This window comes from Citrus sinensis, chromosome 3, assembly GCF_022201045.2.
Source record: "Citrus sinensis cultivar Valencia sweet orange chromosome 3, DVS_A1.0, whole genome shotgun sequence".
Lineage (NCBI taxonomy): Eukaryota > Viridiplantae > Streptophyta > Magnoliopsida > Sapindales > Rutaceae > Citrus > Citrus sinensis.
In genome coordinates this window covers 46,512,613-46,540,197 of record NC_068558.1, presented here as the reverse complement: position 1 = coordinate 46,540,197, position 27,585 = coordinate 46,512,613, and the positions used below count along the sequence as shown (strand labels likewise).

The following is a 27,585-nucleotide window of genomic DNA, read 5'->3' as shown; positions in this document are numbered from 1 at the left end:
AAATATGTTTCTTGAGGAAAAAAAGAAATAAATATTTTTGGAAGATAATTTCTTTCCCACGTGCTCTGCTGTTAATGATAGTTTAAAGTCTTCAACTTTTCTACATCTTTGCTTTAATAATGGCTGTTGTTTGAATTCCAACTCAGGACCTGTCTATGGTACAGATTCTGTAACAAACATCTCCCGTCATCTCACCATCCGATTTTTTATTGTTTAGTTTCTCACTCCCAATTTAACCACATCCAACGGCTGATGCTGCAGTCTGTACCTTACAGATTCTGTAAGCTAGTCGAGTCCTCCAACTCAATAAACTAGTGTGAGATGACGCATAAAATGGAAAAGTAGACATCTACCTAATAACCTAACACCCAGCTTTTAGCTTTTAACATGGATATTTTCCATCTGTAAACTTGTCTTTGTTAGTCAGCATGAAAACTAGTCGAAAATTAGATCATGGACAAGTGAGAAGGAAGGGGCCAAAAAAAAAAAAAAAAACGGAAAAAAATACACAAACACACGCGCGCACATAATAAAGGGGTATAGAGCCCACCAACTGTTTGGTCGGCGGACCAAATATTTAATTTTCTCCACACAAGCACATGCTCAAGCTACGTTATGTGTGAATTAGAAGTCTCCCCGTAACTTGTAATAAAAAGATGCTCAGCCAAAGGTCATAATATTTCTTCGTATAAACTATAAGGAATATGGTATTTACTTTAGCCGGCATAAGTAAAGGAATTGATCCTTTGATTTCAAGTGGGGAAGTAGATTGCCGATTTCAACCAAGATGAGAGAGACATTCTCGAGGAAGGAAACATATTTAAATTTGTATCTGCATTTAAACCAGGATAAAAAATTTATTCCACCTTCTGCAGTTATTACTTGTTAGCATTGATATTATTGGACACCTACAAGATAACTTTCTTTACATGTGCTGGTGGATTCATAGAGAATTTGGGTAAAAGGAAACAATGAAAAATGTCTACCATTCATTTATTCTTGATAGCTTCACTCTTTCTAAGATCCTTAAATGGGACTGCGTACTGATTCATAGAGCACTATCAGCAGGGATTTCCCTGCCCAGTTAGTATCAGTATTAAATTTTATACTCAGGCGACCACCTGGATAGGATTTAAAAATGAAGAATAAATTGAAGTTAAGATGCCGACCATTGCAGGCATGAAGGTCAAGGTAAAGGACAGAATTTGAAGCCAACAATAAGCATTAGGGGAAACGCTAAGGCAGCCAGCTGTAAGAAAGAAACAATCTCACATACTATGAACAAAACCAACCACAAAAAAAATTACAGTGTATAATGGAAGGATTTCGAACCTTGCTCAGATAATCTACCAGTGCTACTAAACAATCTCTTTTTTTCTTTTTCTTTTTTAATAGTTTGCAAGCCTGCATGTGTGCGCATACTTGCCCACACACAAATGGGGGAGAGAGAGAGTCACTAGCTTGACTAGCTTGCTGATTCACCAGCAGGTCCAGGCCGTGCATTTAGCAGGGGCTGGAGGGCTTTGACAACAATGCTCATATTTGGACGGAAATCAGCTTCATACTGAACACACAGAGCAGCAACTGCAGCCATCTGTAATCAGGCGATACAAAAGCCACAGATTATAAGATGCTAACATTCATAAACTATTTCTCTTTGATCTTCAACCACAAAAGTGAAAGAAAAAGAGAAAAAGCGGAACAAGTACCTTTGCAACTGCCTTGGGAGGATAATCTCCTCCTAGTCTTGCATCAACGCATTGCCTAACCTTATCTTCACTAAGTTTCGGTGTGGCCTAACACATAGTGAAAAAATTCTCAGTGGCATCAAAGTTTTCACGTTCTTAGAAGAAGAAAAATAACAGATAATTATGCATCTCAGTAGCTTGAAATCAAAGCATGTGATAGGAATAGAAACTTAAAACAGCATCAATCTAGTACCCATGTCACTAGACTCTGCTGTCCACGTGGTAGTGTATGATCGACAGGTTTTCGACCTGTCAGAAGCTCAAGCAGAACAACACCAAAGCTGTATACATCACTCTTTGCATTCAACTGTCCAGTCATTGCATACCTGCAAACCACAAGAACCAGATGTTTATATTATTGAGATCAAGTATCAAGGTACACATGCTCACATAGATGCTATTAAATTAAGAATCCTTTAGAATATTACGGCGGCTCAGATTGGAGGGTACAGGGAACGATACACTGAAAAATAACATTTAATCTGGGTGCACAAAGGTAAATTCAAGTTCTGTATTTCTTCACTGAAATATCCTGACAATTAAATGGAGCATTAGTATATATTAGGTTCATTCATAGAATATAGTTATTGAATGAAAACTCAGAGAGCCAATCCCATGATATTCTCTAGTTGCCATAATTTTTAGTGTAAACAAACGGATCTGTGATATAGCACAAACATAATATGAAAGCCATACAACAGTTATATATAGCTTACTCAGGAGCATGATAACCAAAAGTTCCAAGAACACGAGTAGAATGAAGGCGAGCTGCCATATCAGGAGCTTGATTAGATAAATCAAAGTCGGCAATCTTTGCTACATCATCATCAAAAATTAGTACATTGCTGGACTTAATATCGCGATGGATAATATGAGGATCTGCCTTCTCATGCAAGTATTCAAGCCCTTTCGCAGCCCCTACAGCAATTTTCACTCGCTGTTGCCATGACAAAACAGGACCAGGCTGAGCTCCTTTTACACCTTTCCTCCCTGCATTAATAATAAATAGGTAATATCAATAATTAAATTTACCACTTTTTTATCATTTTGGTGAATGAACTAAGCCAAGCAGGGAGGGCAGTGAGGAAAGAATTCTCACTGCAGTCAATCAAGCACTATAAATTATCTTGGCCAGTAAAAACTATCCCCACAATAGCAAAGACAACACTGCTTAACTGATTGACAAATAAGCAAGTAATATAACAATTCAGAAGCATTACCGGTAAGTCACACAACAAAGTCCAAGTGGGGATTTGCAAGTCCAATCATTCAATATCAGAACATCAAAATAAAATTCGCAAGGTCACACCATAATGCATCCAAATGAGAAACATGAAGATATATAATTAACATGGCAACCATCAATTTGTATAACTAAATGAATCTATGCTCCTTAGAACAGAACTATATCAGATACTGAATTGTGAGGCGGAACTAGGAGAATTCCTTATTTGAGCATACGGTGATTTTATTTTACTTTTTTTCCCATAAACATATAATTATATGAAGTTTGCCAGAGAATCAACTATTATTGCAGCTCAAAATGTCAAATATATAGTAGCCTCTCATCTTGGCAATCTGAAGCATAATTACACATACCATGAAGAATATCATGAAGAGATCCATTAGATGCAAACTCGTAGGCAAGCACACGGGAAGTCCCATCAACACAATACCCGAGCAGCTGAACAAAGTTTTCATGCTTCAACCTTGATACCATGGAAACCTGCAAATTTATGCATCAATGGATGTGTCAATCCGAACATATAACACAACGCCATCATTAGTAAGTAAATAGAAAAAGTTTTGGTTGCCATCTAAACCTGTGCTAAAAACTCCTCATCAGGTTGCTTGCTGGCATCCAACTTTTTTATTGCTGCAGCATGTCCACTTTTAAGAATCCCATAATATACTCTTCCATATGAACCTTCTCCAATCAAAGCATTAGTCCCAAAGTTCTCAGTAATTTCCTTCAATTCATCCACTGAAATTGCTGGGACTTCAATGGGCTGGACTTTCACAGCTTGAGCACCCTTAGGTGCTGCTTCAGATGCATGATAGGCTCCATCAGTTCCTGCTCATTTAAATTCAACAGAGGTTATACCAATCACCATGCTGAAGTAAAAAATACAGCAGTAAACAGCTAAGAAATAACCACTGAGCAATGCTCTCATAACAACAATGTGCAATAAGTAGTCTTGCTATATCATCCTCCAAGTATACTTGAGATGAATGGATTACCTGCTGAACTTTTAACCATGTATGCATTGCCATTGTCAGCAGCTTTATGCATATCATCTTCTTCACAACAGCCGAAGCAGCTCATGATTCACTGCCACAATAATGCCCCTCTCTGATTCCAAAATTTCCAATTTAATTTAGTTAGAAGCAGCCGAATAAACAATTTGAAGATGTTGATGATTAGATGATGATCATTAAACCTTTTCTAACAGAAGACCTCAACAAATATTCAATCATGCTATCACCAAAAGAATGGATTATATCATCCGATTAGAGTGCGTAAATCATTTGATTGAGTTGTGAATAAAGTATTCCCACCGTTTCAAAATTCTGAAACTAATTGGAAATAGCTGTAAGTTCATTACCAACCACATTCTCGCATATACAACAATTTGATGGGACATCCAAACATGCCATGCATGCTTATAACTCTTAACGAAATCTATGTACACAGGTAAGAAGGGCTGATCTATGTAGAAGAATACGCAATAGTGGCAGCCAGGTTAAAGCAAAACATGGCAGTATACTTTTCAAAATCTAAGCAATGGAAATTGTGAATAGTTCACGTTATCAAGCTACAGTTCAATCAATCCAATTCAGCCACCATAATTCTAGATCGAACCAATAACAAAAGCATATTAAATAAAATAATATTCAAAATTACAGTAGAAACACATAATTCAGTTGCAGCCTCCCGTGAATTAAAAAAAAAATAACATTAATTTTTTGAGCATAAAATTTTCGTAGGGCATAAGCCGCCACTAGTTAATTTCAGATTGATGGCCTGAATGTTGCTCAAATATTGCAAAACTTAAAAAATAAAAATACTCATAACAGAAGTTCAATTGATGGATCCGTACATGAAAGCTAGCTGAGATATAGAGAAAAGCAACGAGCTGGATATTTTGAATGAATCACTCTGGAGCCGGCGTGAGGTGCGCAGGATAAGACGACGATAGGTGCGCAGGATGAAGAAAAACGTATAAAGCGCTTTTTGACTTCGGGTTGCTGTCTCGGTCCCGGAATGGAATTATTAAAATGGCCTTGGTTTACTGTTTAAAAATAATTTTCAGTTGTAGTATTTTTTGTTTCTAATTTCATTTCTTGTTTGGCTGCGTTAGCCCAGACTTGACTCTTACCGTTCAGGTTGATTTTTCAATAAAGCAGTAATTGTAGGGACTGGAGTCCACCGGAATTGATTACGTGTCAATGTCTCACTGGTTTCTCTAAGGTAATGTCGGATGATGTTGAATACTCTGTCTTAAAAGCAACGTAAGTAGTGCCAGGTCAGCTATTACAGTTTTTTTTTTTTTCAATTTTATTGATTTTGGTTGGATTTAATCTGAATCGGAAGCTATATGGTAAACTTCTTATCCTTTTCCAGGCACCTTCCAAAGTCGTTTGTCTGAACGCCGAAAGTTCCATGCTCTATATTATCACTCTCAAATCTCAATTAGTTCATATTACTCCCTGTATCCTTTTCCTTTTTTGAGTTTTGCACACCGCCGAAAGGGCACACACACACTGTATCAAACCCGCCGACACAGCCCAATCCGAATTTAACGCTCATCTGACATGTTTGTGCCGATAACTCATTTGGGCTGATACAAGCATCTTTTGGCCCATTAAGAAACAACTTCTAATTTGTTTTTTTTTTTTCCTTTTGATTACATATAATGATAGTTTAATTTTCTCGTTATAAGAGCGAGATTTGAACCAAAAAAAAAAAAAAATCTCTTAAAAAGATTTTTACTAATTGGTCCAGTTAGCATTCACACTAATAATGTTATGTTAGTTCATTGATTGTAAATTATTATTTAAAGAAAAAAAAACTAGAAGTCTAAAATGAAGAAGGTTGGTTTGGTTGATGTACCTACAAATCATTGGAAAAACAGCATTACTCTGTAATTAGTAGTATGAAATGGACAACAAATCTATATGATTTTGATTAATAATAATAATAATAATAATAATAGTATGATTGCAGCTATTTATTATTCTAAGCAACATGTTCACAGGAATCATATTTGTCAAATATGTTATAAATTTGTTTGCTGACAATATGATTGGTCTTACCAATTTCGAGTTTCCTGAGAAACAAGAAAGGTTGTCAGGTGGGAAGGGATCAAGACAAAATTGATGCCAACTGCTGCATTCTTCACGATTGTGGAGTGTGCTTAACTGAACAAACACATGAATTTGTATGATCTCTTCTATTAATTATTAAGAAAAGGCCTTTGAATAATTCAGCAAATTATAAAATGTTGCAGTTCTGCTTGTATCTGTGAGTTGCACTCAGGTCATGTGGGTGGCTGTGGACATAACCAAGTGCGACTGGTAATATACAGGTTGGAAATAAATTGAAGGACGATTGGCGTCTCTTTTGGTTGGATTCGTGGGCTCATGTGCCCACTACCAACCCATAAACCCGCCCTTAATAAATATACCCACGCCATTAATCATATCATAATTACGAAAGACGAATCAAACAAGATGATAAAATAATAATAATATTAACAAACAATCACCGATAAATTCTGTTCTTTTTGGACACATCACATGACGAGTGACGACGAACTTGTTCGGTACAAGGCCATATCTAATTATCTAGTATTAAAAATTAATCAATTATACGGTTATACGATGCATTAGTCTGATAAGCAAGTGGGACAAGAAATTTGCTCAATGTGACTGTCAGCTGGGGTTGGGGATATCTCGCGATTTATGTCAATTTCAATTTAGGCAGCCTGCCCTGCGGTCCAAGATATCGTATATTTTGAATTTTTTTTATTACTATTGATATTCTATGCTATCTAATACGCCCATATTGCATTAACTCATAACTTTATGTTTGTTTATGGGATTATACTTCCGTAATATGAATGAATCCAGAGATTAACCCGGACCCGGTTCCAAGTGGGTTAAATTTTGGATCTGGGTATGATTTAATTGGACCGCTCCTTCATTTCTAAACAAGACGACCACCTGCGGACTCTTTGACTGAAGAATGGCTCTCTCCTAACCCAAAGTCAAAGATTAAGTTTTGTTTGTTTGATTTATGATATTCGGCGGTGTTTTCTTTTCTTTATTTTATTTTATTTATTATTATTATTATTATTATTATTTTAACAAACATTGTGTAATGCCTGATGCATTGAATCCAAATCGCCTTCTAATAATTTGCCGTTCGTATTCGAACAATAATATCCCGTAGATCTCCTTTACTTGTTTCTTTCGTTGTTTCTGTAAACGGCTTTATTTTAATTTAATTTTTAATTTTATTTTTAAAGATCCAAATATATAAGCCTAATTTAAAACTTTAGAAAAATATTACTTTTAAGTATAAGTCTAGTGATCCTAGTAAACCGGTTAGGAAACTTAGGAGAAAAGAGAGAGGAGTTATACTAGGTAACTAAGAAGGATTCGTTATCAGTTATCGCACGTTGTCTTTTACCAGAGCCAATAGTATTATAAATCATTAATCCAAACTAATAGAAAATAAAAAAAAGACTTGCTTCAGTGTATCCCATCATAGGGTAGCGTCAAGAAACTTTCCAGAAGATGTGTCTGTTGTCACGTCGTCAAGTCAACTGTTTAATCCCCAAATCGTCACGACACGATAAGAATCAGCATATCGACTTCATCAACGTCCGCGAAGCACTGGAAAAGAGCTCTGCAAAGGGGTAGCACGGAAACAAAAGCCGAGGGCGAGGGGCATCTTTTTTTCCTTGATAATTATGGTGAGGTCGAGTGAGACACGCAGCGTGGGAGTGGACCCACCCATTTGTGTTGGTTGTGGTGTGTCGATTAAAATATAATCTCTTATGAGCTGTGTGAACGTATCATATCATCAAATAACCAAACTGAAATGAAATGAAATGCAAATAACACCCAACCAAAAACACGTTTACATCACCATCAGCGTCGTCCTACAAAATTTCATCCACTTGCTTCGCCGTACGCGACACTCTCCGGCAGCTCCGGCGTTTGTTAACGTCCGTCCCGGCAAGTGCTGCTATTGCTCTTTTTTGACCTTTTCTTTTTTGTTTGTTTTATTAGAGGTCTTTTATGAATCTGAGTGTTGGATTTGAAGAGCTCAAGTGTGTTTTTAAGCTTCGAATTCCATGTGTAGGGAGGTTAAATAGCTGGTTTTGAAGAGTTTAGTGGTTTGATTTTCAATTTAGTGGTATGTGGGTTGCTCTTAATTGGAATCATGGATGTGTCGGTGTACTATTTTTGGACTTTTGGGGAAGAAGTGAAGCTGATTAGATACAGTTAGGGGGTTTAATTATTTTCGGGGGGTTTTAATCTCTGGTCTGTGACTGAAAAATTAGGTGCAATTTTCTGGGGTTTTTACTATTTTTGTTTTATACCGAGCTCAATTGCTGGATTTGGATCTTTTGTTTGTATTATCTGGGTGGGTTTGATCAATGGAGACTAGATTTAGAGGTGAAGCTCACCATTTTTATGGTATGAATTCCATGGATTTGCGAGCAGTGGGTAAGAAAACACTAGAGTGGGACTTGAATGATTGGAAATGGGATGGTGATCTTTTCATTGCCAGCAAATTGAATCCAGCACCTAATGAAAACATAGGCCGGCAATTTTTCCCTCTTGCAGTTGGAAATTCATCAAATAGCTCCTCCTCTTGTTCTGATGAAGTGAATTTAGGAATTGAGAATGGGAAGAGGGAAGTGGAGAAGAAAAGGAGGGCTGTTGTTGTTGAAGATCATAATTCGTATGAGGTGGCAGCAGGTGGACTTTCTTTGAAGCTTGGTGGGAATGGCCATCCACTTAGTGAGAGGGAGATGGGAAATTGGGCAGGAAGTAGTGGGAAGAAGACTAAGTTTGGTGGAGGTTCTTCAAGTCGTGCAGTTTGTCAGGTGGAGGACTGCGGGGCTGATCTAAGCAATGCCAAGGATTATCATAGGCGGCATAAGGTCTGTGAGATGCACTCTAAGGCTAGTAGGGCACTTGTGGGAAACGTAATGCAGCGGTTTTGTCAACAATGTAGTAGGTGAGTGGTTGTTTTAAATGTGCTTTTAATTTCATGTCCTGTTAAGTATAAGGAATTTACCTTAGCTGCTGATATAGACAATGGAAAATATGAAATATGCGCAAATTTCTGTTGATACTTCGGCTTAAATCATTAGATGACATTTTCTAAAAACTTTTTGGCAGGTTTCATGTCCTTCAAGAGTTTGATGAGGGGAAAAGAAGTTGTCGCAGACGTTTGGCAGGCCATAATAAGCGTAGGAGGAAAACTAATCCCGATGCTGTTGCTAATGGAAGTTCACCTAACAATGATCAGACTAGTGGCTATCTGTTGATAAGTCTCTTGAGAATACTTTCTAATATGCATTGTAAGTATTTCCTCTCCCCCACCCCCCCGCGATAATTTCAAAACCTAGTTCTATGTAAGATATTTCTAATTTCTTGGTTTCTCACTTTATTACTACCTTGAATTGCCTGTTGGTGTCATGGTATTTCATGGTTGGTGTTTCTGCTTCGGTATCTCTCTCTTCAACCTGGTGGGGTTACATTGAGATAAACTTGTGTTGTCATATTGGGAAAGATAGAATCAGTTTACAAAAAGGAAGAGATGTTTCCTGGATTCAATGCATGTGAATGAAGCACAAATGTTGCTTTGATCCTCAATAGGATGAGAGGAGTGTGTCTATGGCATGCTCTGATTGGAGGTTATATTGTAGATTGTTTAATTTTCTAGATTGTGCCAATATGATCAGATAGATCATGGACTAGCATATTACTGTGCAATTCCGATCCTTCAAGTTCCAATCTCTATGAAAGACTCTCTGTTGATAGTTTTCCTTTTCATAACCAGTTAGCTTTTCTTCATTTTTTTTCTTGTTTGTGGGGTGGGGTGGGTGGAGTGATGTAGAAGTGCGGAATGACATGATTTTTTGTGTCTCTTGCTATTTTCTGCCTGGAAATTTTCGAAAAGAATTGCCGCAATATATTGGGTAAGTAATTTTTCCTTGCATTTCAGCCAGTAGATCAGACCAGAGAACAGATCAGGATCTGCTGTCTCATCTTCTAAGGGGCCTTGCAAGCCCTGCTGGTGAAAATGGGGGAAGAGGCATCTCTGGCCTCTTGCAGGAACATCAAGATATGCTGAATGAGCGAACTTCTGCTGGAAATTCGGAAGTAGTTCAAGCTTTTCTTGCAAATGGTCAAGGCTGTCCTACTCCATTTAGACAACAATTAAATGCAACTGTATCTGAGATGCCACAGCAAGTTTCACTGCCCCATGATGCTAGGGGTGCCGAAGATCAAGATGGTAATGTTGCGCAGATCAAAATGAATAATTTTGATCTTAATGATGTATATATCGACTCTGATGATGGCACAGAAGACGTAGAAAGATCACCTGTCCCTGCAAATTTGGGGACTAGCTCCATTGATTGTCCTTCATGGGTTCGACAAGACTCTCAACAGTCAAGTCCACCTCAGACAAGTGGGAACTCAGATTCAGCATCAGCTCAGTCACCTTCTAGTTCAAGTGATGCTCAGGTATATTTTTTTCTGAATGTACCTGTTATTTATGAAGTGCTTGAAAATTTAACATACAACATTTGTATTTCTTCAACCATTTCAGAGCCGTACAGATCGAATTGTGTTTAAGCTATTTGGGAAAGAACCAAATGATTTTCCTCTTGTGTTGCGAGCACAGGTACAATTTAGGACTTAATGAAGTGCAATCTTTTGGATTTTTCCCATCTCAGTAAGTAAATTTATGTAGAATTCTTGAACTTGCAGATTCTTGATTGGTTATCTCACAGTCCTTCCGACATGGAGAGCTATATTAGGCCTGGTTGCGTCATTTTGACAATTTATCTTCGTCAGGCTGAAGCTGCATGGGAGGAAGTAAGCATTGACTGCATGAATTTATGATCATGAATCTGTTACTTTTTGTTAAACTTTTAGAATGGTCTATTTCTGAGACAATATTCCCGGCCTTACAATTGCAACTGTTGCTTGCCTTCTGCACAGCTTTGCTGTGATCTGACTTTCAGTTTGAGTAGGCTCTTGGATCTCTCGAATGACTCTTTTTGGACAAGTGGATGGGTTTATGCTAGGGTGCAGCATCAGATAGCATTCATTTACAATGGTCTGCTTGCCTTTGATTTTTATATATGTCTTTCCAAATTTTGTATTTTTGATTTAACTAATAATTCAAACTTAGAGAATCATTTGCAAGTTAATGCCTTTTTACCAGCTATTTCAATGCTGCAGGTCAGGTTGTTTTGGACACGTCATTGCCTCCTAGAAGTAACAACTACAGTAAAATATTAAGTGTCAAACCAATTGCAGTACCTGCATCAGAGAGGGCTCAATTTTTTGTTAAAGGCATCAATCTGGGTCGGTCAGCTACAAGGTCTCCATTGTTCATCTTAGAATGAATGTTTTTGCTTAATATGATATAGATTTGCTTTATTGTCTCCTGCGGTCTTGTTGGTCTTTATGCTGTTAAACACCACTGGTCTTGCCGACACCTATTTTGCAGGTTACTCTGTGCTGTAGAAGGGAAATATATGGTTCAAGAAGCTACTCATGAGTTACTGGATGATGTTGACGGCTTCAAAGAGCTTGATGAGCTCCAGTGTGTCAACTTTTCTTGCTCAATTCCTGCTGTGACTGGAAGAGGATTTATTGAGGTGCTCTTTTTTTTTGTTGGGGGGGGGGGGGGGGGGGTTTATATATTGCATTATTTTTTCCCTTTCCCTTTCATTTTTTTTTTTTTTGAATAGCAGTAACTCAGCAGCGTCTAATCATTATTTGATCTGTTTAGAGTAGGAAACTTAGGCACCATGAATACAGGATAGATGGTCTGGAATTTAGCAGCTGCCCCAACTTTTGTTAATTTCCTTGTTTGCAGTTATCAATTTGTAGCAGAAGGGAGAAATAGTTGAAGTATCAGTGTTTCTTCTTTTGCTGTCTCTCTATTTTGTCACTCTCTGTACTCTTTTCATGGAGTGTAGCAAATAATATACTGTGATATTTCTCATAATTTTGATTATTTGTATAGTCTTGTGCACATTTAGTTTATTAGTTCTGGAATTATACTAATTCATTTTAATCAGACATGATCTAATTCCGTTTCTGGTGAATGCAAATTTCAAAGTTGGTTCATCTTGTTCTTTATATGTCTGCATAATTCAACAGTACAAGCAATGCTGTCTACAGAAATCTACTACTTTCTTTCGAGTGACTTCTGTAAGCTGAGTTTAATGTCTGCTTTGCTTTGTCCAGATTGAAGATCATGGTTTTAGCAGCACTTTCTTCCCGTTTATAGTTGCAGAGGAGGATGTTTGTTCGGAGATCCGTATGCTTGAAAGTGCATTGGAGTTTAACAGAACTGATGCAGATGTTGAGCGATTTGGAAAAATAGATACCAAAAACCAAGCTATGGACTTCATTCATGAAATTGGTTGGCTCTTTCACAGAAGTCAATCGAAGTCTAGACTTGGGCACTTGGATCCTAATACAGACCTCTTTCCTTTACGACGGTTCAAATGGCTCATTGAATTCTCCATGGACCATGAGTGGTGTGCTGTAGTAAAAAAGCTCCTACATATACTGCTTGATGGAACCGTGAGTTTGGGGGAGCACCCATCTCTGGACCTTGCACTGACAGAGCTGGGACTTCTTCACAGAGCTGTGAGGAAAAATTCTCGTCCTCTGGTGGATCTCCTTTTGAGATTTGTTCCGCTAGAAGTTTCTGATAGATTAGGATCTGAAAACAAGGCACTTGTTGATGGTGTCCATAAAGGCTTCTTGTTTAGACCTGATGTCATTGGCCCTGCAGGTTTGACCCCAATTCACATTGCAGCTGGTAAGGATGGCTCTGAGGATGTACTGGATGCATTAACTGATGATCCTGGAATGGTAATTTCTCTGCTAATTTTTTTCCGAAAATAATAAAAAAACAATTGTGAAATTAGTTTTCATGCTTTAAAGTTTGAGTCTGGAACATACTAGTTTGTTTATATGTCTGAAAACCTTTTTATGTTTCAAATTTCTGGTTATTTGGGGCATTTGTAAAACTGTTGTGAAGGGGACAATACTAGTGACATAGGCAACTTAAGCTTTAGAACTGCAGGCGCAGCTTTACCTTTTGCACTCTGATACACGAGTGTTATCTGCAGTATCTACCTTTTTTTTTTTTGGGTTGGTCCTTTTCTTTTCTTTTGTTGAATAGGTAAGGAGGGCAGGTGGGTAGTTAAATGGATTTCAGAGTGAGCATAACTAATCTCCTCATTACCTGTCTAGTGTGATAGCTGGATCTTTGAGCTTCCTTACTTTCCAAGTTAATATTATTGGTTGTCCTGTTGCTTCCAGAGAATAAATCCCTTATTTTCTCGGGTATTTATTCCATAGATTGGGAATCAAAATCATCTTTTTATCTGCAGTTAAGAATATTGTGAAATTGATCTTATCTTTTCACAATATCCATATTGGTCTTATCTGTTTCAGGTGGGAATTGAAGCGTGGAAGAATGCTCGTGACAGCTCAGGCTCTACACCCGAAGATTATGCTCGTTTGCGTGGCCACTATTCATACATCCACCTGGTACAGAAGAAGATTAATAAGAGACCAAATGGTGGACACGTAGTAGTGGACATATGTGGTGTTGTTCCTGACTCTAACATATACCAGAAGCAAAATAATGAGTCGACTGCCAGTTTTGAGATTGGGCAGACTCCAGTAAGACCCACGCAGCATAACTGCAAGCTCTGCCATCAGAAGTTGGGTTATGCAACAGCCAGCAGATCTCTTGTGTACAAACCTGCTATGCTCTCAATGGTGGCTATTGCTGCTGTCTGTGTGTGCGTGGCTCTTCTATTTAAAAGTTGCCCTGAAGTTCTGTATGTGTTCCGTCCATTCAGATGGGAAATGCTGGACTATGGAACAAGCTGAATTCCATTTCCAAGCTGAATTCCATCAACTCCTAACTTTGATAATAACAGCTGCTTATAGGTGTTTGTGTACTTGTATGCGATTGTAAGATGTAGATTGGAGATTCTTATATAACCAGGCTTGTAACTGATTTCGGAGTCGATATTATCCTTGGCATATTATTTATATATATTTAAACTTACTAAGGAGAGCTAGCATTTGTAACATTCCGAATTTGCAGCAAAGTTTTCAGATTAACCAGTGCTTGAACCTATGACTGTTAAGCCCATCGGTGAATTGAGCATTATTTGAGTATTACCATTTGTCCTTAAGGAGAAATTTTATGATATAACAGAGGTTTTGAAGTTTGAAAAGTTTTTTTTTATTATTATTATATGAGATTATTACTTAAATTATAATTTATATTTTATGAGATTAAATTTTTATGATATATTAGAGGTTTTGAAGTTTAAAAAGATTTTTTTTTATTGCATGAAATTATTACTTAAACTACAATTCATATTATATGAGATTAAATTAGATTATTATTGAAATTAATTTATATCAATATTTATAGAGTTATACCCATATTTTTAACTTTCATTAAGATTCAAACGATGTTTACTCCATTCACACTTAATAAGTAAGAAAGAAGACTAACTTCACTCATATAAACGAATTACCCCCGCATTGCGCTCGTTATTTGAAAAGTTTTGAAACAAACTTACGTTCTACCTTCATTTTGTTATCTGTCCAAAATTTTCAATTTTTAAAAGGAAGGAGCAAAACGTAGATGTTCCTTTCTCACACTTGATTAAGGGTGTGTTTGGGATTGAGGTGCTGTACCTTTTGAGCTACAGTTGCTGTATAAAAAAACTGTAATTATAAAATAAAAGTTAATAATATGTAATAAATATAAATTTTAAATAATAATTTTTACAAAATTATGAAAAATATAGTAGATTTTTCATCATACAAGTGAAAAATCATATTAATATATTTTATAAACTACATCAGTTAGTGTTTACCAAACACTTTAATGTAAAATTAGTAATATTAACCCCCCATCAACAGCCATTATTTAAGCTTTCTCTTCTGCTAGCTTCATGGTGAATCCATTAAAACTCTTCATGTAATTACGAAGAATCAATTCTGGACTTTTACTGCTAAAATTATTTACGTATAATACATAATCAATAAGTATTGATATCTTTTGAAAAGGACCAACTATTTGCCACGAAAATTTATCTTTTTTTTTTCCCTTGTAGGAGTTAATAAATACAATTAAAATAATCTATAATGAAATCTAGTAATCTACAAGTTGCTGCAGCAATCAACAGTTTAATTTAATTTGTCCATAAAAAAGTTTAATTTATTTAATAATGCCACCAGTTTCAAAAATCATCTTCTTCTTCATCAAAAATCTTCTCCTTTGCTTGTAGTGACAAAAATCGGCTAAAATCTTCTTCTTCTTCATCATCTTGTTTTCAAAAATGGCAGCCACAACAGCAAAGATGTTAGATGAAGATTTGAGAGTGAGATAAAAAGAAGAAGATTGAGTTGATTAAGTGTAACATGAAAGTACGGACTAATAATAGCTGGATACATGGTGATATTGAAAAATAAAAATTTAAGTTTTACTTTTCTCAATATTGCTTCAAGAGTTGACTGACTCAGTGCTAGTGCTAGTTTAAGGAGACACCATCCTTTTTTGTTTATTATTTTTACGCATACAATTTATGATGAAAGAAGTCCTTATTGGTCATGCCTAATTACTATATTATCATTTCATTCAATTTTTTTTTTTGAAAAAAATAATATTCTTTTAAGAAATGAAATTGACTACAATATTTGTTTGACATGACAATAACACCCTTATAAATATTTCTCAATCGAAATTTTATTTTTCTGAGATAAGACCAATACGCCATTATTATTTTTTTCACTTCTTATTTTAATCCCTCTTGTTTATTATGATATTTACAAATAATTTGAAGTTAATAAATCCTCTTAATTATTATTGGAGTAAATTTAACTAATTTTGAGTACTTCGAATAATTGATTTAGGGTTTGTATTATAAATATCACTACTTTTGTCAAATAATTTGATGACTTACAGTGAAAAGTCATTTTTACTTGTATAATTTTTTCAATAAATTTAATATAGTAATAACTCTATATTTTTATTCATAAGCCTCTCTCTTTTTTTGGTTAATTATTTGTCTCAAAAAATAGATTAAACAAATATATAAAGGACGCTTGTGTTATAAAGGGTATTATCGATGATCCACACTAATTGCAAAAAATGAAACTATAACAAAAGCCTTTAATCAAGCAAAAAAAAACAAAACCGTGACAGAACCAGGACAAAAAGCAAGAAAAGGGACACTTGTCCCCTGTAGAAGCAGCGAGCAACTTGTGCTAAGCACTGCTCTATTTCTAAATAAACTCAGCTCTCCCTTGCACGATTCAAGAAGCAATCTCCAATCCCTAATGCCTGCCAACCACCCAATCTCAAGTCCTATTTTTGGGATAAAAAGGAAAAAAAAAATTCGAAGAACTTGTGACCAAAGCCCTTGTGACAACTATCCAATTTCTTTAATAATGAGTTTGTTGGCTCTGTTGAATTCATCATCACAATTCACAAATAATTATGTCAAGATGGCAACTTGCTTTCTCATCTTTCCATTTAAAGCCTAGTTGGCAGTTGCGAAGGATCTATTGGCCGGCGAGTAAGTGACGAATGGCAGTTCAGCGGCTGGTTGACTGTCGATGCGACGGCTCTGTACACAGAGAGATAGAGCAACGGGAAATTATTTCTTGTTGAAATTGGGGCTATTGCATTTTAGTTTTTTTTTTTTTAATTATTTAGTTAATTTATATTTTTTTAAAATTCAGCCCAAATTTTTATTATTAAAAGTCAAAGTAAGACCTCATGTGTTACGAGTGAGAAAATTGGGAAAAAAAATGTAAAAGCTGTTAATGAGAATAAGGGTAATTTTAGTATTAAAACAAATATAATTGAAAAGGAAATTTCATAGGAAATTAAGAATTTTAAAAAGTGTTGGAAGCTCAACTCTTCATTAAAATTGCATTTGCACTTTGAATTCATGACTTTGATTTGCTTCACGATATGGGAGCATAATAATAATAATAATTCTACAGCACTGGTTTTTGAATACCATTAAAATAAAAAAAATGAGTTTGTTTATGTTCCGGTAATCCTATAGCACGCATAACTATGATATTATTTATACGATCTGATTATATTAAAACCATTTTAAAATAATTATTACTATTCGTGTTTTATTTTAAAACAGTTCTTAAATAATTGTGGTCTTATTTATATTATAATATTGTAGAATATGCCATACGATCAAATATCATCTTTCATAATTTTATGGCCCAATTTCCAAAGACTCCATCTGTTATTCCAACAAAATTACAAAAGGAGTAGGCCCCTAATGGTTGGAGTACATGAAAGAAATTAAATGTCAATGAATCTGCTGGAGTCCCATCAATTATATCATGAAACCCCACTTCTACGTGCTATTCACAAAAAAATTCTAAATCCCAATTTAAAAAAGTTAAGTTTGCATGAATTGAATGTATAAACCTATCAAAATTTTAAAAAATTTTCTGTTATATGTATATTAGTAGTAGTGTATAGATAAAATATATTTTTATTTTTTTTTTTATTTATAAACTACTAATAGTAATTGAGTTATTTATCAGTATATCATCGAGGGAATTATGATTAACCAGTGAATCATGAGTTAGTGAGTGAGTGTTCATTGTATTGGTGTTTGCTAAACAGAAGAGAAAAAACAAACAAATGAAACAAACAGTCACGGACTGAGAGACAGTGGCTCTGCATTGGAAAGCTGAGTCTGGACTGAGAGACAGTAACTCAGAAGCTGCATGAATGACAACAAAGCAAAAGACAGCTGTTACTTATCTCAACGTTTAGTTATCCGTCCATCGTTTTTCCTTTGATGATAAACCACGCATTAGCATAATGCAATGCGATTAATCCCTAGAATCTCCCCCAGTTCTTATATCCGTGAATGTTACTCAAAGGGCATTGTTTATATTTTATATATTTTGTACCCATCTCCATCTGTAATGCACTCTCTCGTTTCACTATAAGTACCAATCTCCTCAATATTTACTTGCACATTCCCCAGCGAGGTAGGATTAGGCACCAACGCAACACAACAATGGAGGGCACAAGACACGCTTTGGCGTTTTTCCTTCTAGCATTAGCTTTGCTGTTCTGGTTTGCGGATTGTTCAGGTGCGTTTTCTTCGCCATTACTTTTCTTATACACGCTTTAATATTTAATTTCGTTAAGCAATGCTAATTAATTAATTAGATGAAATTTTTTAAAGCAGCAGCTGCCTAGGCCTAGCTTTGTATGTTTGTATTTGATTTTAGCTGCAGTTAGCCTACTCAACTTTTAACACTACATGGTAAATGTGGGTTTAGGGCATGCGGAGTTAAGTAGTACGCATTCTAATGGAAGAGTCCAAGAAGAGAGGGTAAGTCTTCCACTGTTCCAAGCATAATTGGAACAGCAATTCTTCTTTTTTTTTTTTTTTGGGGAGAAGGGGTTGGGGTTAATTCAAATAATGTTTAATTTAATTGTAGAGAAATGAAGGCGTGGTGACCAGCTGGTGCATTGCTAAGCCATCAACAGACGATGAGAGCCTCAATCACAACATTGATTACAGCTGTCGGCAGAAGGGAGTGGACTGTAGGCCAATTCAGCCAGGTGGCAGCTGCTTCAATCCAGACAGTATCATATCGCATGCTTCTTTTGCTATGAATCTCTTTTACAAGTCAGCTGGCAAGAATTACTGGAACTGCCACTTCAATGGCACTGGTCTCATCGTCACCCAGAATCCATGTTAGTGTTTCGCAACTGCATATGGACACAATTGTTTCTACTTTGCTGGCAGATGTTTGGGCTGTTACTGACTTTGATTTTTTTCATTTTCATGTGTATTTTGGCAGCTTGGGGCACCTGCAAGTATCCAGCATGATCAAAGACACCACAATTAGGAGACGAAAGAAAGGCTAGCTTTTCGTTTAAATTAATCAGACTATCTCATTTGTAGTAACCAGTTTTAATAGTAGTAATTTGCAAGTCTCTCGTGTTTTCATTATCAATATCAAATTCGGACTTCTTCAGTTCTTTGGGTGTCCTTTTCCAATGGAAAGGAAAGGTTTTCCAGCTTTGATTTGTTGGTCGTGAATCCACCAATTTATCGTTTGAAACGGTGATGCATCAATGACATGTCATTGAGGATTAAGAAATCACCATAAAAATCTTTTTGCATGGTTAAAAAAAAAATATGGTTTTGCCTACTTGCAAAGCTACGCATTACATACACCAACCTGCCATTTTGTTGCATAATGCGCTTTAAAATAATGCCAACAAATTTAAGCAGACAAGACTGTTGAAAATGGAAGATGAGGGGGGTAAAGACTAGAAGCCCCGCAAGAAAAAGGCAGCCAACCGTTAGCTGTCTAGAGGCATACTTTGGCTTCTTCTGGAATTAAGGATTGAGGCTCTATTGCGCCGTTCAACCGACAATGATCAATGAGACAAGAAGAAAAAAATGTTTAGGCAAACCGCACACACATAGAGTGATATTAATAAGCAAAACAACTATTGGCTTTAGCCAAAGTTACAAATTAATACAACTCGCTGCTGCCTTCATTCTACATTCCAAAAATAGTCGTAAGCAAAAGGAAGAATTTTACTAATTCCAGGCACCAGTTGAGCAAAATTCTCAATCGATATCACTACACAACAGTGGTGACATGGTACATTAAACCAAAACCAAAAAAGAAGTGGGGAAAGAAGAAAAAGAAAGGAATTGAATGGGGAACATGTATGAGTTCTGAACACAGGAGATTTGCTTAGTATTACAAAGCAGCAGCAAGATAATATTCAAATTATTCATCCACTACCAATAGAAGCAAACTTGAACAGCAGGGATAGTTTTCACTTTTCAACTCAAATTTAAGCTTGAGGCTTTTCCCACTTGAGGGGCTTCACAACTTCCCAAGTGAAGTCTGGGTCATCCCTGCCAAAGTGTCCATAGGCAGCAGTCTTCAAGAACCTGCCATTACCGCCCCTTTTGAGATCCAAATTGATGGTCATCATTCCTGGCCTGAAATCAAAGCTTTCCTTCACAATTTTGAGGATCTCCTTGTCAGGAATCTTGCCGGTTCCATATGAGTCCACAAAAACAGACAATGGCTCAGGCACACCAATGGCATAGGAGACTTGGACAATGCACCTGCGAGCAAGCCCGTTTGCAACAATGCTCTTAGCAGCCTGCCTAACAATGTATGCACCACTCCTATCCACCTTAGTAGGGTCTTTTCCAGAGAAAGCACCGCCACCATGGGCTCCCCAGCCACCATAAGTGTCGATGATGATCTTACGTCCAGTGAGACCAGCATCACCATGAGGCCCACCAATGACAAAACGACCTGATGGATTAAGGTGGAAGATGGTCTTCTCATCAAGGTACTTCTCGGGGATGACAGGCTTAATGACGTGCTCCTTAAGGTCAGCAGCAATTTCATCATTTGTGACAGTCTCATCATGCTGGGTTGAAATGAGGACCGTGTGGACACGGACTGGGACCATGGCACCATTGTCGTTGTAGTACTCAACAGTGACCTGGGTCTTCCCATCGGGCCTTAGCCAAGAGCAGGTACTATTCTTCCTAACCTCCGTGAGACGAGCACCAAGTTTGGTGGCAAGGACATGGCTCAAAGGCATAAATTCAGAGGTCTCATCAGTAGCATAACCAAACATATGGCCCTGGTCACCAGCACCAATGTCCTCAGGGCGCTTTGTAAAGTGGCCATGAACACCCTGGGCAATATCCGGGCTTTGTTGCTCAATATTGACCAGGACTTTGCAGTGATCGGCGTCAAGACCCACATCATCAGAAACAAATCCAATGGAACGGCAAGTGTCGCGAACAATCTTCTCATAGTCTACCTTGGCCTTGGTGGTAATCTCTCCAAAGACCATGACCATGTTGGTCTTGGTGCATGTCTCACAGGCAACCTTGCTCTCAGGATCCTGCTCAAGGCAGGCGTCAAGCACCGCATCAGAGATCTGGTCGCACAACTTGTCGGGGTGACCCTCGTTCACAGATTCAGAGGTGAATAGAAAGGTCTCCATCTTATCAAGCTACAGAATAATAATAAAAAAAAAGCATATCAGAACACATCGTATAATTAATAACAGGTTCCAAGTGAAAAGAACATCATTGGTGCGGTAGATGATAGGTCTTGATATCTTAGAATACAGAATAAAGAATAGAAAGAAGTATAGTCAAGATTGGATGAAATTCCTCAAACATGGAATATTTTACAAACAAAGCAAACCGACTAACAAGCACTGTCATTTACTTTCAAGGGCAAATATATAATTAAAGGAATAACGCACTCACACCAGATTCCTTAAGCACTCAATGACATAAAGTTGCAAAGAAGAAGGAATCAAGGAACAGATTGATTTTTATTTAAAACAATGTCAACCGCAATAGCCTCTTATCATCAATCACTTTCTAGATGATGAGGAAGAAAATTCTACTGGTATTAAAAAGTTAAACTACTCAAACAAGAAAAATTAGAAAAGTGTACGGTATATAACTCCTCCTCCACCTAGTTCATTTAAGATCCCACAAACTCTCTTTAACACGTTCGAGCACCTGCTAGACTTCAATTACGCGAAGAGGTCCAGCAGTCGATGCAATGAAAATGACATAAGCATCCAGTAATTAAGCATTTTACAAATCACATGCTCAAAATAACGACAAGCACCAGATCCATTAATCAAAACGTTCCATTGCATCAGATCTACAACTTCCCAGTGTGTTACGTCCGTAAATCTAGTAAAAACAACAAGTTAAACTCAAGTTCACGGAATTTCAATTAAACTTCAAAATCTCAGATCCTTAATTCATGAATGTGAGTAGGAAGTTAAACAACTATTAGATAGAGTTCAGATCTGGAAAGCATTGAACTCAAAAATCAGGAACTCAAGACGCTTATTAATGAGCAAAATGAAACAGAAATAAAACGTGAAAGGGACGGAGAAAAATTATTCTAACCGAACCGGGGAAAAAAAAGAAAAAAAAAAACACCTGTGGCTGGCAAGTGTTTCGGCGCAGATCTAAGATTCAGACTTAAGACCAGACCTCAATAGCAAAGCGGAACTCAATTGAGTTTGGGCGAGTCTTTGAAGGCTTGAACGCGCTATATTTATAGATAAATGGGCTTACTTACCCGCTACCGGACTGGGTGGTTAGGATTCTTGGTGAGAATATAGGCCCGCTGGTATCTCTATCGCCGTTCGATTTGATGTCAGGATTATTAGAGACGTTGTTTGGTGGAGTTGGTAGGAAATAGGACATGTGGCTACCAAGCTACACGTAGTATTATTTTTTTCAAACCGAAAATAGCCGGTTATTCACCAACTCTTGTCGGTTGATGGCTTGAGGAATCGTGGGTGATTGGGCTTATTCCAAGAAAAATTGGTGAACGGTGGTGATCCGATCCCCCTTCTACTTGGATATTGGTTAGGTAGGGCTACTTGTTCATCCGGTAGCCCACACAAACGATTAGGTGCGGTTGGTTGTCCTTAAGTTTTAGATGTGCCGTCTACTACTTCGTTTTTTTCTTCTTTTTTTTAATAATTTTTTTTCCTTTAAATATGGTTTAGATGTGCAGTTTAATTGATGAACATGGGACCAGTAAATAGTTGATCAGTTCATAACAGCACACAGAAATTATATTTCAGTTTGTTATAATTTTTATATACCCACCACAAATGTGAAAAATCCTAACTTGTCATAATGTTACTACATAAATTATATTTCAGTTTGTTATAATTTTTATGCTGTAGCTTTTCAACAGTGTCGTGGGTTTTGAAAGAGTTTATGTAGCGTTTATTTTTTGGATTGGAGTGGAAATCCTAGGATTGGTAGTGTGGAGTGAGAGTGAGAGTAGATTGTTTACTTACCGGGTGGGCACAAGAATCTTTCTTTTTCTTCCTTTTTAAGGGCATATGAAAGAATCAAATATGAAAACAAGAAATCAAGAAATCAAATATGAAAACACTATCTTACCCTTTTTCGCATGGTTTGGGTAATGATGCTTCGAAGGGTATTTTGGTCGGCGCAACGAAACGCTGCCGACAATTTTAGGGGCATACTGTTCTCACTCTGGAAATGTAACGGAGAGAAATAAGTGGTGCTGTTATGTAATAATCAAATATTTATTAAGATTGCTACGCTTCAACCCCATTTCAGATCTTAGCCGTCATGGTCAAGTAATAGATCATTTTGTCAAGTTATTTATCTCTACATAGTGATGAAATCAAAAGATATGGCACGTAGCCATTAGGCTTGTACTAAGTTTATAAAGAGGCAGTTGACTTGTGGTCTGTTAGTCTTCAAGAACCTCGGTGTCTTTAAGGTCGCAAGTCATTGTAAAAAAATGAAGGGGGAAAAGGAAAATCGCAGCACTCTTTATTTATTTACCGATAACGCAAGTTTGGGTTTAGGGTACCGACCAAACAAAAAATATTTTAAAATGAAACAAGAAGCCATGAGGTGAAGCCAAGCGGAGAAGCAGCGAAAGCTGGAAAGGCCCAAAATGATGTGGCAGCAACTTGAAGCCTAAGGGGGAAAGTGAGTGCGAGTTGGGGGGCAGTTGGGATTCAATAGGGGCTAATATTAGTGCGTTCTCACTTCTCACGCAAATAAATTCAAAAAAGCAATTAGCGCGTATTACTCTTTTTAATTAATTTATTCTTATCAAGGAACTCCCAAAAGGTTGGGGCATTGTGTCTGCGGCAGTGGCACGTGCCAGTTGCATGTGGAATGGGGTTGGTGGGATGTGATGTGATGCGATGCGATGTGATGACTTATCAAACAATCAACCAAAACCCAAAGCAACTATGACTGGATGAAATTCAATAATCTCGATGGAAAGGCAGAACAAAATTTAGAACCCAAAAGTTGCTTCTTGTTTATTAAGTGAATTTATTAGTGAGAGATCATTATTACATGCAGCAAAGTTATAGTACCTCAGTTGTATAGTATCACAACTGAATTTAATTATTGGATCTAATTTACAATTGTCATTAGAACTGAATTCAATAACTGAATCTAATTGTGGTACCATAACTGAACCCCATTATTACCCCATGATCACTTCAAGTGCATGTAATTTTAAAATATGTACTTATATATGTATATAAAAAGGAATGGTGAACCAAACGCTGGTCTGGCAGCTGGTGGATTGATCCACGATCATAATGGGAAATGGATTACGGGCTTTGTTATGAATATAGGATCTGCTCAGTTACGGTGGCGGAATTATATGAACTCTATCATAATTTAAACAAAGCTTAGCAGTAGGAGCGAAAATGAATAATTTAATTATAGGGGCAAAGTGAATAATGTATATATAATTTTGAAATATTTTTTAATTTCTATTATAATTTAGGGGATATCATGTATATTTAAAAAAAAGTTAACCTTTTTACAGGGGTCATGGTTCACTGTAGTCTCTATTAAGATATACCCCTACTTGATAGCATGGTATTTGGTAGTTGATTGTAGAAGTTGATTACTTTTGTGTTACTCTGTTGGTTAAGAAGCCATTGAAAGCTGCTGATGAGTATTCTCCTCTTATCTCCTCCATTAAATACCTCATCAAGCGTGATTGGAATGTTGCCGTTAATTATTGTTTAGAGAGGCTAACTTTGCTCCTAACTTTTGTGCAAACTATACCTTCTCTGTCCCTCAAGTGTTTCATCACTTTTCTACCTCCTCTTAGTGTGGAAACTTTTATTAATCATGACATATATGAATTCTTTATTCCCGTTTAGTTTTACTTTAGCTCTAATTAGAGCTCTTTGTATTAATATATGTGTGTGTGTGTGTGATATTTATAGTTAAATTTAATATAATTATTATTTGTAAGATAATTTTTTAAATAAGATATATATCATTTATTTGTTATCTAATATATTTCTAAAGAGAGGGCTTAAGTTACGTTAATTTAGCGCATGCTATTCCAAAATCCTCCGTCATCGTAATTAAAAAATGGTCCCTGATTCACACAAAGGATAATGATTTATGAAGAAGAGGAGCACATGGCAGCATGGGTGCCTGTGCTGCCTATTGGCAATATTAATGGGTAATTTTTAAAAATTTCCCTTGAGGTTTGAGGCTGTTACAAGTAGATGGTGAAAATCATTTTATTTGTAAAAGACCCCCTACCGTTAGTTAAAATTTTTATTGACTAACTGTTGACTTTGAAAAGACAATATTACCCCAAATATTTACAATTCTAAATTTTTACAATTTCATAAGTAATTAAAACAATTATTTTCACCATGATCAAGTTATTGATATTTCCTTAAAATCTTAAAAAAATAAAATTACAAATCTTAAAATAATTTTTTTTAAGTTTGTAATAAAATTACAAATCTTAATTATTTGATATAAAAATATAATTTTTTTTAAATTTGTAATTTTATTTTTTTTAAGATTTTAAGGAAATTTTAACTGATGTAAACTATTATTGGGGGTAATATTGTCTTTTTAAAGTCAACAGTTAGTCAATGAAAATTTTAACTAACGGTAGGGGGTCTTTTACAAATAAAATGATTTTCACCATCTACTTGCAACAGCCTCAAACCTCAGGGGAGTTTTTTAAAAATTACCCCAATATTAATTGATTGTCTTCTTTTCATTTGTTCATTGAAGCTGAAATCTATGGATTCCCACAGAAAGATCATCGATTAATTTTTTATTATTATTATTATGTACTTCAGCAATTTGCATTAATTGATTGTTATCTCTAATTTAACTTATTTATTTTATTTTAATAGGGTGAAGTGAAGATCTTCCAGATACTTTATATGGAGCACGCTACACGCCTTCAGATCAGGAGGCCGGGGTTCTGCTGTGTCTTTCCTGTTGCTTGTCGTCACGGTGGTCGTTGGTTTTATTTTTTTTGGGGAAAAGGAATTAATATATTCTTTCATGCAGCGCACTTCTAATTATGTTGGTGTTTTTTTAACAAGTAAATTCGTTTTTGGGATGGATAAAATGTTTTATGAATCTTATTAGCACAGCTTAATTCATGAACCGCACACATGATGCATTGACTTGACCGAGGATCGATGACCATTTGATTTTTGTCAACTCATCAAATGGGATGGTCCAATGCATGCTCTCAAAGCGTAACATCCGATTCTGATCTGCAAATTAAATGACTATATGTACTACTATTATAATTTATAACCAACAAGCGCGTAGATCAGCTGGTAAGGGGCTGTTCTATCTTAACCAAGGTTCTCGGTTCGAGACTTGAGAATACAGTTGCGTTAAATATTTATTGGGAGAAGTTTACCGCCTTAATGGTCATAACCGGCTCGAATCTAGATCAGCCGAGACTCAATGTGATTTTCGGATACCAGATGGTTTAATATATATATATAATGCGAATTTATAAATAATTAAGCATAACATTGCGTAATGTGTTTTGTCTATGTATAATATTTTCGATCAGGATCCACGCTGTAAGTCGCATTAGCAATAGCAAGCAAATGAAGAGAAAGCATTAGGCATGCATGACTGGCTTGCTGCTTCAAACCCTCGCATATAAGATTGTGGCTTGATCGGGAGAATAAAGAAATGAACACCGACTTTGACCATCTAATATCTATCTGTACGCGCATCTCGCTCTCACATGGGATATATACGTAGTGATCAACACGATTGACCCCAAATCTTTAATTATCTCAAGCTGCTTCCTGCTTGGAATCTATGTATATCTACTGCTTATGTAAGGGTATCGAATATTGATCCACTGTGGTCTGTACACACTAGACACGACGAATTATATATTCAATTATTTTCTCACTTTATTACAAAATAATCAATTAAAATAATTAACTCAATTATGACAGTATTACTCTAAAACTTATACACACTATCTAACGCTATTAACATTGGCAAATGAGACTCAAATTAAGATTTAAATATTGAGATGCCTGATATTATTCTCTTTTCCTTCCTTTCTTTCTTTTTTATTTATTTTTTTTTTCTCTTTGTTTTCAACCAAAAAAAAAGAAAAAAAGATTGATATTTGCCTAGCAGCATCTATCCTTAATTATAAGAGCAAAATACCACTACATTTTATAGGAGATTCAAAAGAAAGTGTGTTGCTGATACTTTTCGAAATAAAAAAACGTTAAAGATCCTAAATCTAATGATTCACAGCAAAGATAAAGGATTATGGAACAAGGAAATACTATTTTCAGTTGTCTCAATAATTCGATCCGAATGAAGAGTCCAAAACTTGATTCATTTGGAACAAGACAAACAAAAAAGGGCTTGAGACTGCTAAAAAGGATTTTTCATCTATTAAATAACACCTTTTAAAAATTATGTTTAATAGCGCTCACGAAGTGAGTCCTAATAATAGAAAAGCAAAGATCTATAACCTTATGCAGTTTTATAATAAAATAGATTCCTAAAACCTGTCTTTAATTAAGGTCAAATAATAATTAAAATAAAAATGATAATTGGGGTCTAATGAGATTGTTAAAAAAAAAAAA

At 36.1% G+C, this 27,585-nt stretch overlaps 4 protein-coding genes across 7 annotated transcripts; 2 read left to right on the top strand and 2 right to left on the bottom strand.

Annotated features, from left to right (window-relative positions):
* Positions 1-959: 959 nt before the first annotated feature.
* On the bottom strand, positions 960-5,062 carry LOC102623610 (pto-interacting protein 1). 3 transcript variants are annotated; one of them, XR_008053202.1, is made up of 9 exons: positions 4,850-5,062; positions 3,990-4,101; positions 3,572-3,822; positions 3,348-3,474; positions 2,465-2,738; positions 1,942-2,074; positions 1,710-1,796; positions 1,333-1,594; positions 960-1,121 (listed from the first exon to the last, which is right to left on the bottom strand). XR_008053202.1 is itself a non-coding variant. In XM_006492335.2 (8 exons), the coding sequence occupies exons 2-8, from the start codon at positions 4,072-4,074 to the stop codon at positions 1,466-1,468; spliced, it is 1,086 nt and encodes a 361-aa protein (XP_006492398.1). In that variant the 5' UTR covers positions 4,075-4,101; positions 4,850-5,062; the 3' UTR covers positions 1,251-1,465. The 3 variants fall into 3 exon arrangements, 1 of the variants encoding a protein (XP_006492398.1); XR_372244.3 differs by lacking the exon at positions 960-1,121 and adding an exon at positions 1,202-1,249; XM_006492335.2 differs by lacking the exon at positions 960-1,121 and having other exon boundaries at positions 1,251-1,594.
* A 2,649-nt stretch (positions 5,063-7,711) lies between these two features.
* On the top strand, positions 7,712-14,116 carry LOC102623311 (squamosa promoter-binding-like protein 1). The gene is made up of 10 exons (XM_052437328.1): positions 7,712-9,006; positions 9,171-9,352; positions 10,000-10,523; positions 10,609-10,683; positions 10,770-10,877; positions 11,004-11,121; positions 11,247-11,388; positions 11,518-11,668; positions 12,264-12,899; positions 13,488-14,116. The coding sequence occupies exons 1-10, from the start codon at positions 8,420-8,422 to the stop codon at positions 13,929-13,931; spliced, it is 2,967 nt and encodes a 988-aa protein (XP_052293288.1). The 5' UTR covers positions 7,712-8,419; the 3' UTR covers positions 13,932-14,116.
* A 3,793-nt stretch (positions 14,117-17,909) lies between these two features.
* Positions 17,910-19,106, top strand: LOC102623035 (glucan endo-1,3-beta-glucosidase 13). Its single transcript, XM_006492334.4, has 4 exons — positions 17,910-18,206; positions 18,399-18,451; positions 18,561-18,819; positions 18,927-19,106. The coding sequence occupies exons 1-4, from the start codon at positions 17,978-17,980 to the stop codon at positions 18,953-18,955; spliced, it is 570 nt and encodes a 189-aa protein (XP_006492397.3). The 5' UTR covers positions 17,910-17,977; the 3' UTR covers positions 18,956-19,106.
* Positions 19,107-19,537: 431 nt separating this feature from the next.
* Positions 19,538-22,254, bottom strand: LOC102622739 (S-adenosylmethionine synthase 1). Of its 2 annotated transcripts, none has more exons than XM_006492333.4 (2): positions 22,091-22,254; positions 19,538-21,132 (listed from the first exon to the last, which is right to left on the bottom strand). In XM_006492333.4, the coding sequence occupies exon 2, from the start codon at positions 21,121-21,123 to the stop codon at positions 19,942-19,944; it is 1,182 nt and encodes a 393-aa protein (XP_006492396.2). In that variant the 5' UTR covers positions 21,124-21,132; positions 22,091-22,254; the 3' UTR covers positions 19,538-19,941. The 2 variants fall into 2 exon arrangements, with proteins under 2 accessions (XP_006492396.2, XP_052293290.1); XM_052437330.1 differs by lacking the exon at positions 22,091-22,254 and adding an exon at positions 21,609-21,987.
* Between the last annotated feature and the right edge of the window lie 5,331 nt (positions 22,255-27,585).